General features: G+C 33.4%; 1 protein-coding gene across 3 annotated transcripts; it reads right to left on the reverse strand.

Moving 5' to 3' along the window:
* Positions 1 to 782: 782 nt before the first annotated feature.
* On the reverse strand, positions 783 to 5,033 carry LOC142619983 (uncharacterized). Of its 3 annotated transcripts, none has more exons than XM_075793403.1 (2): positions 2,382 to 5,033; positions 783 to 1,214 (listed from the first exon to the last, which is right to left on the reverse strand). In XM_075793403.1, the coding sequence occupies exons 1-2, from the start codon at positions 4,915 to 4,917 to the stop codon at positions 976 to 978; spliced, it is 2,775 nt and encodes a 924-aa protein (XP_075649518.1). In that variant the 5' UTR covers positions 4,918 to 5,033; the 3' UTR covers positions 783 to 975. The 3 variants fall into 3 exon arrangements, with proteins under 3 accessions (XP_075649518.1, XP_075649517.1, XP_075649519.1); XM_075793402.1 differs by having other exon boundaries at positions 783 to 1,283; XM_075793404.1 differs by having other exon boundaries at positions 995 to 1,237; positions 2,382 to 5,032.
* Between the last annotated feature and the right edge of the window lie 9,018 nt (positions 5,034 to 14,051).

A 14,051-nucleotide genomic window follows, 5' to 3' on the forward strand; every position in this document is an offset into this window, starting at 1 on the left:
TCCCAACGGCATTCACGTCCCATAGACCAAATGTGATACACTTTCCATCAAACGATCTCTGATAGATTTTGATTTTATTTTTCAAATGATCTTTCTTTACTCAAATCAATTGCTTTGCCCACCTAAGTTCTGTAGTAGATTCAAAATTTGGGATTTCTTTTCTCATTTGAGGCTCCTATAAAGACTATAGGACATAAATAGATTTTTTCATGTCTTGAACTATATTTACAATTTTTATACTGCTATTTATCGTAAGGTTAAAATGCAAAAGTCACTCTTTAAGTTTCACCCTCTAAGAAAATTAACAATAAATTTATAATGACCTTTTAATTACAAAATATATATTATTCTAAAAAAAATATTACACACGTGTGGGGTGTTAGAATAATGATTAAATTTCTCATGATATCTATGAGATTTTAGGTTTGAAACCTCTTGCCAGTACCTTTATTTCTTTCTATCATTTCCGTCAAAAAAAAAAAAAAAAACCAAATATATATTATTTAATAAGTTGCAAATTTCAAGTTTCATATTGAATTATCGAAGTTCACGAGCAAAAGAGAAGAGAAACCTGCAGAATGAACGGCTGTCGTTTAGTGAGGTTTTAATTGAAATTGTCTGTAGCTTTAGGTGTTTTATTTCTGGCTTGTGGTAACTGCCAGTTATTGGAATACAAGAAAATATTTATTGCATTATTGATTTTTTCAAAAACTTAATTAGTAATAGTTAAAAAGAACAATGTAATCTTGGTTTCTCTATAAATACTTAGCTAAAGTGGGACTTTAATGCATAAAATGAATTTATTCATCCAAAATATTCCCCCACAATACATGAAAATTAACATGACATGCTTAAAGGACGCATGGTCTGCGTTCAATATAAGCATCTTACACACATCTTTATTAGTTTTACAAACTTACATACCCAGAAAAAACATACACAAAATGCCCATACATAGGGCAAGAGAAGATTACTTTAATTATTAGAAGCCTGAATCTCCAGCTGCTGACACACACTTCGCATGGTTGGGCGAGATTGTGGATTGGTACGTAAACATGAAACTGCTAATTTCACTATTAGAGCTAACTCATAAGCAGTCTTTTGACTGGTGGGAGGAGAAAGACAATCATCTAACACATCTTTGAGGTGGATACTTGTACCAACTGAGGAATGAAGATTTGCAATGAGTTCACCTGGATACTTTCCCATAAGAACTTCAAGCAACAACACACCAAAGCTATAAACGTCACATTTTTCAGTCACTATCATTGTGTAAGCAAGCTCTACAAAAAATCAATGCAATGACATGGTTGTAAAAACATGTACTATAATATCACAAGAAATTATCAGTTATACATATAATGAATTGAGATGAATTATTTTATAACAACATTACTATTATACATTTTCTTTTATTGAAAAAGTAAGCAATTGTTATTATTATTATTATTATTATTATTATTTATCCTATATTGGTTGTGTGTGTCTAGTATCCGTTATTTATAACTCCAGTTTACAACTACAAAGGTTGGGCCCTTTTGTAGTTGTACTCTGGTTATGTAATGTATTATAAACCTAGTTTAAAACACTATTATTACTATTTTCGTGTGTGTTCTAATAAGTATTATTGTTTACCAAAAAAAATTACAAAAATGAAAATGTAAAATAAGACTAAAATACACTCTTGGCTTAAAATTTAAGTTTGTTTTAATTTTGGCCCTTTACATTTCAAAATTTTCATTTCGACCATTCATGTTTGATTTTGTTTTCAATTTAGTCATGTTTCATTTCCATTAGTAGTTTAGTGACATTTGGAATTATATGAGTGAGGTGCCTTAATGGACACCACTTATCTAGCATTTAGTAGTCAAACTATATAAATATTCAAAATGAAAATAATCCCAAATTTTATGGACCAAATGTGTACTTTTAGACTAGAAAAAAATAATGAGCTATCATTAGGTAATAGTGAGGCAAATATTTGGAAAATTGTATGATAGGAAATGAGTAATATATATAGGAATTTTGATCAAATTTTCATTAAATGTCACTAATCCTTTCCCTCTCATGCCTTGCATTTTTTGGAGAATGAAAAATTGAATTTGTGAAGGAAAATGTACGAATGAGTTTGCTTCTAACCATTTTAATTTCTTTTATTTAAACTTCCAAACAAAGAGGAAATGAAATGAATATTTTCAGAAATTTTTTTCTATTTCATTCCTTTCCATTATTTAATAAATATATAACATCCCATGTTCCTATATCCCAAAATAGAAAATAAAAATTATATTTATAAAAAAAAAAAATACAAAGTTCTAAAACAAACATGTTTAAGTTTAGAAAAAAAAAAAAAATCATAAGAGAGAAGCTTTGAAGCTTACCTGGTGCGAGATAGCCATATGTGCCTGCGATTGTTGTCCAGTTAGATGAATCAGGCTTCAAGAACTTCGCAGTGCCAAAATCAGAGACACAGGCTTCAAGGTCGGAGGTCAACAAAATATTCTTGCTCGAGATGTCTCGGTGAATTATTGGTAGAACACAATCATGATGCATATAAGATAAAGCATATGCCACACCTTTAACAATTCGTACCCTAGTTTCCCAATTTAGCTCCTTAGCTTCTTTGCTGCTTAACATATCTGCTAAGTTTCCCCTTTCCAAGAATTCATATATAAAAAACATGTGCTCTTCATTGAAGCAAAACCCAAGGAGCTTTACAATATTCCTATGTCTTATTTCTGTCAGAGCTGCTAACTCGTTTGTAAAACTTTTTATATTCTCAGCTCCTACGCCTTCAGCTTGAGAACTCAGCTTCTTCACTGCTAATACTTGACCGCCTGGAATTTCAACTTTGTAAACTTTTGCAGATGATCCCACCCCAACACGGTACATTTCATCAAAGTTTTCTGAAGCTTCAAGTATGTCTTTATACACGGCCTTCCCATTAAAGTACCATAGTGAGAATGGGCTTTCAGTCCTTGATGTGTTTTCAGTTTTCAACGTATTTCTTGAGGACTTCTTTTGGAGAAATATAAAAATCCCAACAAATGCAAATGAAACTAACAATGCACCAACTAATGGAGCAACAATGACTATTACAATTTTTCTTCTCTCTTTTCCACCACCCTTCTTCATTACTGAGGCATTACATGGACTCAAACCTTGGATTTCACCACATAGGTCTTTGTTGTTACTGAAAGCCTCCAATGTAGATGACCGAAAGATTTTGCTCTCAGGAAGAGGACCCTCTAAGTTGTTGTTTGACAGGTTGATGCTCGTCAAGCTCATCATGTTACTTAGTGAAGTGGGGATTGAGCCATTAAGGTTGTTGTGTGAGAGGTTGAAGTTTTCTAAATTTTTTAGGCTCCCAAGCTGGGGTGGTATCTCTCCAGACAGTGAATTGAAACTCAAATCTAGTACATCTTGTAATGCCACAAGACTACCAATTTGATACGGAATCATGCCATTCAAGTAATTATTGCTCAAAGATAAACTTCGTAGCTTCCAGCAGTCCCCTATTTGAAGTGGAATTGGCCCATTTAGCATGTTCATTGAAAGGTCTAAAGATTCCAAGTTGGAAAGTCCTCCAATTCCTACTGGTACCTTACCTGAAAGCTTGTTGTCATTCAGGAATAGGGAGTACAACTGGGATAACTTTCCAATTTCTGCTGGTATGTCACCTGACAATTGATTGGAAGAAAGGTCAATGTATCCCATTTTGTTCAATTGAACAATCTCATTGGGGATTTTACCGCTAATCATATTCCCTGCAAGTCTCAAAACAGTCAAGTTTTGGCATTCACCCCAGTTTGGTGAGAGTTTACCTCTCAACCTGTTGTAACTCAAATCAATATAAGTAAGATTTGGGTGCACCCCAAAATCATGGTCTATATATCCTGTTAGTTGGTTATGTTCAAGCCGAACCCTTTTCAAGGTTCGACAGTTTTTAAGACTAACAGGGACGGGACCAATGAAATTGTTCCAGGCTGCACTAAAATTAGCAAGTTTTCCACCTTTACACACTTGTTGGGGCAAGTGGCCAGTGAAGTTATTCTCAGCCAAGTGTAGAGTAACTAAGGAAGAAAGGTTTCCTATTTCTTCTGGTACAGAGCCGGATAACTGGTTAAGCAACAGGAACACCTCTGTTAGTTTTAAAGTCCCAATGTTCATAGGAATCTGTCCTGAAAGTTGATTATCAGCAAGACGAATGATGGTTAAGTCACTCATATTTCCCAAAGATGAAGGGATAGGACCAAAAAAGTAATTCCCATCAAGAGCCAGTAGAACCAGGTGTTTCGAATTGCCTATTTCTTCAGGAATTCTGCCAACAAGCTCATTAGATTGGAGGAGAAAATTTTTTAGACTAAGGAGTCCGGTTTTAGACTTACCCGTTCCATCAGGGAACAAACGGCTATCAAGTTTTCCTGTTATATTGTTTTGGGAAACATCAAGCTCATAAACTTGAGTGAGATTAGCAAGGGAAAGAGGGAGTGACCCATTGAAGGAATTAATGGAAAGGTCAAGATATTGGACTTTAGAAATCATGCCAATGTTCATTGGTATGGTGCCTTTGAGTTTGTTAAATCTAAGATCAAGGCGAAGAAGGTTTGGAAATGAAAGAAAATCAAAGTTTTCGAGGGTACCTTTCAATCCAGAGTAAGCAAGGTTTATTTCAGCAACACTCCCTTCATCATTGCAAGCTATTCCGTGCCACATGCATGCACTTGAAGCAGTTGAATTGATTTGTTCTACCCATGAGTTCAGAATTGGTTGGTCAGCTGGGAAGCTTTTTTTCCATTTGAGTAGAGCCTCTGTTTCTGCCTTTAGATTAGCCTTGCAGGAGGGTAGCAAAACAAACCAGCAAGCAACCAAGAGCGCAAGTGTAACATGTTTTGATTGCTTTCCTTGGCAAGCCATAGCTCAGAAGTCAGAACCCTTTTACTGTTTGTTTCGATTGCTAAGGATACATTTCTAGCAAACCAGTTTGAAGAATTAAAACCAAACTTTTCCGATCCCAAATGGTTCAAGAAAATCAAATACTCCCTACCAATATAAATAAATCACTGCGCGTATTGACCGTAACTAAAGAAAAAATCAATTACTTGCCAGACCAAGCTGAGAAGTCTCGGTTCCTCCACTTCCTTCCACTTTTGAGGCAAAGAGAAGAATCAAAATGAAGAGAACCATTGAAATGAACTTCTTAAAGGCCATTGTTTTCGCACATAAAAGCATATATAAGTCTGCAACTTGATATATTGTATATATAACCGAAAAGCAGCTGCCTTTCATTTTCTTAATTATCTCATTCAAAGTCTTCTTTGATTGGGTTAAGTAAAATTTTCAAAGACTTTCTCTTAACCATGTCTATTAATAAGTACAGTTTATTTTGAAAATGTCAAACCTAACTCCCCATGGTGACCTTATTGAGGATCTAAAAGGCCAGCTTACTTCATGTAGTAGTACTAGTAATTGGAATTGCATGGCATGTTTATGTGGTACAAATGCAAACAAACATGCACATTAATTAGTTAGTTAATTAGTACTAGTTCCGTTTCAAATTGTTAATAACGTTTAGAAAACTCAACTTTTTAACGAAGCACCATTTATTGTCTTGTCTCTTAATTTAAAAGATGCAAGTTCCAAAATTATCCTTAAATATAAAGTTTTCAAAAAATAAAAGTTTAAATGCTCCCAAAAATAAGGTAGTGGCATAATCGAAAACTCAATAAATTAATACTAGCATTTAATTTTAAAAACATGACAAAATTGTGCAAGTTTGTAAATAATTTTATAAGATATCAAATTATTATTTTTAATTTATTGATGATATAAATAGTCTATTTTGTTGTAAAAGTTTATAAAAGTTTTAAAATTAATTACAAGGTTGGTAAATCTAAATTTTATAAGTGCATAAACATAAATTATTTTATCTAATTAACTAAATGATCTAATTTTGAAAAGAATTTAGTTATTGATTATGAGAATAGATTTATGAACGACTAAAATATTTTAGTTCTAGTATTTATTGTATGTCAGAAGAATAGATTAATCAAACAACATGTAAACAAGTTGAAGTTTGTTTAACAAGAAAATGGATCAAACTATTAAATGTGTAATTTAGTTTGGTGATGAGTTCAAGCTCAACTTGTGTTGGAGGTAAAATTTAATTGATCATGAATTTTTAATACTAAACTTGATGACTTCGACTCAACTCATTTACAACCATACCTAGCTACTACTGACCAAATACCTCCAACTCTCATAGGTGGCTACACCCTTGCCTAAGGCTCTCCATGCCTCCACTCTTTAAGTCACACACATTATACTCTCAAAATATCTAATAATTTTTAAACAATGTGTCCCTAATAAAGCCCATAAGTGTCCTCATAAGACACTACCACGTTTCGTCATCAACCCCTGCAACATTTCCTTCTTAAGAGTCACTACTAGAGACTTAATTGAACTTCTACAAAGTACATTAAAAAGCATAACCCTACTTTCATCCCATAATCATAGGAAGTGCTAAAGTTTCAACTCCATTTGATGAAATTTACAGTCCAATAACAACTAACTCCATCCCCGTTATTCATGCCCTAACAAAATATCATTGACATCTTGTAAGCTTGCCCCGCAAACACCAGAGAAGAAAGTCCAGGAAATGGAACTAATGTCTTACTAATACCAAAATTTTATTTTCCATATATATTATAGTTCAACTCATGATTAATTCGCCTTCAAAAAAAAAAAAAAAAAACTCATAATTAATTCTATCCTTATGGAGCCCTACATTGTGGCCCCTTTGCCCACAAGTGTTCTTGTGGGTCTAGGGTATAGCTACGGTTCTATGTGTTCCTCTCGTAGGACCGGTTTTAGTAAGTGAGTATTATTATGGTCATGCCCAAATAGAGACGTCACTCTCATCACCACCTTATCCCTATTTTTATTCGTAATTAACTTACAAAAAAAAAAAAACCTTAGTCTTTATGGTGGACAAATAAAGTCTCTTATTGTCAAGTAAGAGATATAAAATTTAAACATTGTTTACATTAAAAACAAATTGATGTCTTGAACTAGCAAAACATTTAATTACTGTTTTTTTTCCTAGTTTTGTTGGTGGGAGGAAAATAAAGAGAAGCTGCCTAGAAGTTTTTCTTTTCTTTTGTTTAGGATTTTGCTTTGTTTGACTAGAAACTTCTTTTCTTAGGGAATGCTTTGTTTGACCAGAAACTTACGATGATACAAGTCAGGCCATCATTTCTTGCGTCCCTAACACTGACAAGAAATCATTTCGGAGAAAGTGGTAAACTATACTGTTAAAGTTTATGTCACTCTCTTAAACGTCATTGCTTATGAAAAACGTAAGAACAAAATATGCTTTTGGTTTTGGTAACTGAAATCATGAAATTACTGTGCGCAATGTCGTATACGGGAATCTCTCTAGTCTTTACTCTTTAGGCTTAAGCTTAAAATTTTTTTTTTTGATAGGAGGCTTAAGCTTAGAATTGATGCAAGATGATGGTGTGCAATGTTAATGACCTTATGGTATTATATCAAGTTAATAAGACTCTACACTAAGCACTAGTATCAAATGTGCTAAATGCTAAATTTTTAGCATTTAGCATACCAAACACAAAAAATTACTTCATGATATGTGTCAGATGCTAAATAAATTTGACATTTGCTACAATGATGTTCTAACAATAGAATTATAATGGCAAATGTGTTATTTGTTTTTTCAGTATTTTTCCTTCAAATTTCTCTCTCTTCCATAAGAAATATCTTCCTCTTCACTTTTAGGCTTCAGCCACTCATCTCTCTTGACCTCTGCTCTTTCCCTTCTCTATGTCTCTCTTAATTAGGGCTGTCCAAACCCATCTAAAGACCCGACTCACTTGAAGAAACCAATTGGATCCGACCTGACGCCAATTGACCCAAGTACTCCAAAGTTCAGTGGTGGGTCTTCACCCCCAGAAACCAACTCCGGCTTTGGAGATATAAACCTAGGCATTTTATTTACCAACAATAGACATTTCTAATTGAAATAATTGGCACCCCATCACTAAATGAAAAACTATATGTGTGTGTGTAATTTGATAGTTAAAAAAGAATGGGGTCTTGGATCTTGGTTTTCCCTCCTGTAAAGAAAAGCAAACAATGCCAAGGCTCAAGCTCAACCCAAGACACAAGATACCCAACACACATATTAAGAAAATAATATTCAAATATTATTTGTCATTTCTTACGTCAATATTTGAATTTTGGTAAATCTTATTTATGTCATGAAATTAAGGGGTCGTATTATCATCAGTTCTGGTATTATATATTATTGGCTGGTTATGGTGCCTTTGAGAGGACTAATTGAGGGACCTTTAAAATGGTAGGGAAAGGTTACACAATAGTGTCCCAGTTTGTGAACTATTAGGATCAATAGGCTTAAACCTCCCTACTGCTTTTTTTTTTTTGGTGGGTAAAACCTCCTCCTCCTCCCCATTGTTTGTTCTCTATATGTGGTATGTATAATTAATGAATCAATTGTACATGTTCTTGATAATTGTTTTCGACGGGAATCTATTGGACTAGGATTCGATTGAATGCTTGGAAATCTGAAACAAAAGGAGGATTCTCCGTACTAAACATTATCTACGAATTGAAAAGAAAGTACAAGCTGTTAACGCGGTTCCATTAATGTTCAGCTGGACACAAAATTTACTTGAGCACAAGCAATATCCGATGGAACAAGGACGATCATCTTAACTTGACAATATTTTTTACGCCAAATCCGAGTTTTCCATTGAATTATGTTAAATTACAGTATGTTTGAGCTAGTACCTGTTGTAATCTAGTTTCCCCATACTCATGCAAAAGTTAAGGCCAAGGCCAGTACACAAGCTCAGCAAAAATCTATTTAATCTTTGATTACACTCCTTTATGTAGCCAAGATTGTACACAAAACAAAAGCACAATATTTATAAAGAAAGAGAAATATTATGAACCAAAATCCACGCATTCCATCATTCTCTTAATAAATAATGATTAAAAACAAATTCCACAAAGCATTTGATAAAAAAAATTAGAGAAAAAGAGTGTGCCTATCCACAACTTAACCATTCTTGTACACTTCAAATAAATCACCCCAAAATACGTGTTAACTTCTGAATATATTATAGCCAACCCATGATCGGTTTTCGATCCATGCGGAAAATACGACGTAGGTGTTGGACATTTGCGTGCTGGATGTGTTGGTCAAAGGTAATGAGAAGTGGACTTGAAAAACAATATAATGTTAAATTTTCAATTGAATTGAAATAATAATTAATATTAAGGATATTACAAATTTTAATAATTTCTAAAATTTAATCTAGGCTTCTAATTTCACTTTTCTTTAATTAAGTTTTCAAAATTTTAAATTTATTGAATTCAGGCCTTTCTTTAATCTCCGTAAACAAGCTCTGTTAGGAAGCTTTTAAACTCTAAAGCATGGATTTGGCTGTTTAAAGGATCTGTAATGGAGTTTTTTTTTGTAATAAATTTTGTAGTAGGTTAAGCATTTCTTTAAAATAATTTAGTATGATTAGTTTGTAATAAAAAAATAAAGTCAATGGTGGACCACTTTCAAAGAACTAACACCATCCCACACATTAATACCTTTAGTCCCCTAATTTTATTTTTCTTCTATTAAGTTCTCTTCCAACTTTCAAATTTATTCAATTTAAATCTTTCGTTAATTGCCGTCAAAAAAGCTCTATTAGGAAGCTTCTAAACTCTAAAGCATGGATTTGGCCATTTAAAGGGTCTCAAACAAAGGTTTTTGTAATAAAATTTGTAGTAGATTAAGCATTTCTTTAAAATAATTTATTATGATTATTGTATAATAAAAAAATAAAGTCAATGGTGGACCTCTTTCAAAAAACTAACACCATCCCACACATTAAAACCTTTAGTCTCCTTATTTTATTTTATTTCTCTATTAAGTACTCTTCCAGCTTTCAAATTTGTTCAGTCTAAATCTTCGGTTAATTTCCATCAAAAAAGCTTCTTTAGGAAGCTTCTAAACTCTAAAACATGGATTTGGCTGTTTAAAGTAAGGAAGTCAATACCGTACAGGAAGTTATACCGGTTTGGCCACCGGTACGATATATTTCGGATACCGGTTAATACAGGTGTACCGCTATTTTATATATATACACACCAAAATCTCTAGAACCATGTTTATAAGCATATAATATTTCACTTATATTATAGTAAATATAAAAATTTATTATAAAACATTACCTCAATTCAGAACAAATTATTCATAGTTTTAGACTTTAGTATCAATTAAAAGGAAAAAAAAATACAGTATAAAAAATAGAAAGCTTAGTTGTTCATTGAATACTAAAAAAACAAATAATACTAATAAGTTAATGTAAATAAGTTACCATTATGCCCTTACAAAAATTCAAAAATTACAAAACTAAAAAAAAAAAAAGGTTTTTTTTTTTGTACTGGCCGGTATTGCCCAAAATTGGCTGGTATGGCCGGTACGCGGCTGGTACGGTTGATATTTTTTCCGGTACAAAATAGAAGTGTACCGATACCGGTGCAAAATAGAAGTGTACCGATACCAGTGCAAAATAGAAGTGTACCGGTACCAGTGCACTGGCTGGTATGGCCGGTACCGGCACGGTATTGACCACCCTAGTTTAAAGGGTCTCAATTAAAGTTTTTGTAATAAAATTTGTAGTAGATTACGCATTTATTTAAAATAATTAGTGTATAATAAAAAAAAATAAAGTCAACGATGGACTTCTTTCAAAGAACTAACACCATCCCACACATTAAAACCTTTAATCCCCTAATTTTATTTTTCTTCTATTAAGTACTCTTCCAGCTTTCAAATTTTTAAATCTTCCGTTAATTTCCGTCAAAAAACCTCCATTAGGAAGCTTCTAAACTATAGAGCATGGATTTGGCTGTTTAAAGGGTCTCAAACAAAGTTTTTTGTAATAAAATTTGTAGTAGATTAAACATTTCTTTAATATAATTTATTATAATTAGTGTATAATAAAAAAAAAAGTTAATAGTGGACCTCTTTCAAAGAACCAACACCAATATTCCACACATTAAAAACTTTATGTGGCTAAGTTATGTCCTTTTGGCAACCACTTTTTTTTATTATTATTCAAAGTTTTTTTTTAGCTCACTTGTTAACATTTGCAGTTTTAAAGTTTTCACTTTTTCTGATTACAACTTTAGTTTAACCACTTTCTAATAAAAAATAAATAAAACTCTACTTTAACCAACTTTTAACAAATAAATTTTTAGCAAAAAGTTATATTCAAAACTCACATGCAGCAGTGGAGCTCATGTACATGAAGACCAGCCAAACTTCTTAAAATTCATTTATTTCTCCATATGGTAATGGTATAACATCTTTACAAGTATAGCCCTTACAAAAATACTACTCGGCCTCCTTAAAACTTTTTAATGTTTAAACACTATTGTTAGTTTTGATTCTCCCAAAATATATTTTTTAATGTTTAAACACTAGTGTTAGCTCCCACCTCATATCATCTGTCATCTTTGCAAATCCTTTTATGGCTTCAAATGAGCCCCTTTGGCTTGGTTTACCAAATTCAGTGCTAAAATTTCACAGCTCAAACTGGTCCTAATGACTCAACCTGCTTTCTCCATCTCGCAGATAAGGGTGTTACTTCTTTTTTTTTTTTGGTAATCAGGGTGTTACTTCTTTACTACTATATGTTGATGACATCATTATTAATGGAGTTGATCTTGTACGAATTAAGGAACTTAAATGATCACTCAGCCACCACTTCGACATGAAAGATCTAGGCACTCTTAGCGGACTTTTTTGGTCTCGAGATCACCTATACTGATGACGGCCGCTATAATCTCTCTTAAGAAAAATGTCTATGGTCACATCTTTCGTATGAGTCTCATTGATTGTAAGCTTGTGACAGCGACACACATGTTAATTCCAATATCAAGCTTCTTGTCACGGATGGCGAGATTCTTCTTGATGTTAATCTCTATAGAAAATTAGTTGGCAGTATAGTCTTGTGTACTTAACAGTCACCCGTCTTTACATTTCTTATGTTGTTCACCTTGATAGTCAGTTTGTGCCTTCCCCATGCTCTGTTCAGTTTGCTATTGTTTTCTACATCCAACACTATATGATCAAAATGGCACTCATTTTTCATAGGCTTTTGTTCCCTTCATCAACCAATGATTTAGTATTATGTGCCTATTTTGATACTGAATATTACTTCTTGCTAGGGGATGCATTGATTTCATGGTGAGTGAATAAGCAAATTGCTGTTTCCTGATCTATTATTGAGGTTAAATACCATGCTTGGCTAACACCATTATTGAACTCGTTTGGTTGCGCTCTCTTCTTAAGGACATGGGAGTCCTTATTTTTGGAGTCACTTTGATTTCTTTTGATAAACAAAGTGTTATTTATATTCAAATGAACAGACAAATCAACTATCAAAAAAAAAAAAAAAAAGAACAGACAAACCATATTGAGAGTAATTATGCGTTTTTCACTTAGCGCTACTGCCATCTCGCCAATCAGTATTGCACATGGGATTCACACCTATTTGAGCATGTGCTAACTTGTGAAATGGTTTTGCATTGCCACATGGGATTCACATCTATTTGAGTATGTGCTAACTTGTGAAATAGTTTTGCAATTCTTTCCGCCGTCAAATTTCTTCTTTTAGTTGCAATTTGTTTTTTTGTTGAAAATAACTATTTTTTTTATAACAATATATATGTGTGCTTGATGAAAATGATGAAATCAGGTTAGTGATAATTATTTTCATGTTACACCACTCAATAACTTTTTAATAAATAAATATCTAAAAATTCTATCGTTGGATCATAAATTCTCATTCTTCTATAATATATGTATTACAAAATTTTGTGTTAATCAAATTGTAAAGTTGTGATTTACAACTATTTTGTGTTGGCTTTAATTCCGTGTTAAATTTAATTGTAATTTTATTCAATCTTTTATACCTTATATTTATTGTGGGATTAAATTGTAAGGGTTGTGTGATAGAGAGAGAGAGTGTGTGAAGACTCAAGCATTTGAAGACTGAAGAGTTTTCGCGGGTAGCTCGCGACTAAGCATCCCATGAACTGATGCATGTACCCTACACATGACTGGAATACGAGGAGTCATGACAGATGGTGACAACTAGTTTTCGCGAGTGTCTCGCGGGTAAGGCCTTCTCGCGAGATACCCGCGAAAACAGTCTGTTTTGCTGTTTTGTTCTATTTGCTCTACTACATCCTTATACACATTATATATACTATTATTACCCACATATTGAGTAGAGAGCTTTTCAGAAGAGAAAACTCTAGCCTCAAACTCTTAAGAGTGTGAGATTGTCATACCCACAATTCTACACACCAACTATTGTGGTTTTCCTCTACTCCTACCTCTCCATCTCTAAATTCTTGAGAGGTTGATAGCCCAAACATTTACCACACCCATATTGAGTGTTCAGTGAGTTTTTGGTACTGTTGGGAAGCAATTAGAAGTAGCCAATTTTTGGCAGATGCAATTGGGCGCATTGCGGGATCCAGAAAGCTAGACAAGACACGGTTCTGAAAGCCTTGTTGGAGTAGGAGCTTGGAAGGCTTAGGTGCATTGGGTAGACTAGGCTTGGAGGGTCTTTTGCTATTCGTGCATTCCAACTTATTGTCTAGTGGATCGATTTATCGCTTGGAGGGCGGCGGTGAGATTTTTCGTTGAGTTCTTCAGTTTCCTCTTCAATAACACATCGGAGTGTTATCTTGTATTTGCATTTCTCTTCCCTACTCTTTTAGCTTTCATTTTACTGCTGTGCTTTAATGAATATGGCTTAAAGTAGTTGTTTTATTTGTTTGCTCGCATATACTCTATTCCGCACTTAGGTTAAGTTAGAGTAAAATCAACTGAGCCGTAATCTTTTAATTTGAGGTCTAAACAGCTCGTGTTTTCAACACAAATCCGAGCTTTCAATTGGTATTAGAGCGGGTGCACTTGTTGTGGTTTTATT

Source organism: Castanea sativa, chromosome 12 (assembly GCF_040712315.1).
Source record: "Castanea sativa cultivar Marrone di Chiusa Pesio chromosome 12, ASM4071231v1".
Classification (NCBI taxonomy): Eukaryota; Viridiplantae; Streptophyta; class Magnoliopsida; order Fagales; family Fagaceae; genus Castanea; species Castanea sativa.

Coding starts and splice junctions, on each gene's coding strand:
- LOC142619983 (XM_075793402.1), bottom strand. CDS start 4,917: ATGGCTTGCCAAGGAAAGCAATCAAAACATGTTACACTTGCGCTCTTG. Junction 1,284..2,381: donor ATATGGCTATCTCGCACCAG/GTAAGCTTCAAA, acceptor GATTTTTTGTAG/AGCTTGCTTACACAATGATA.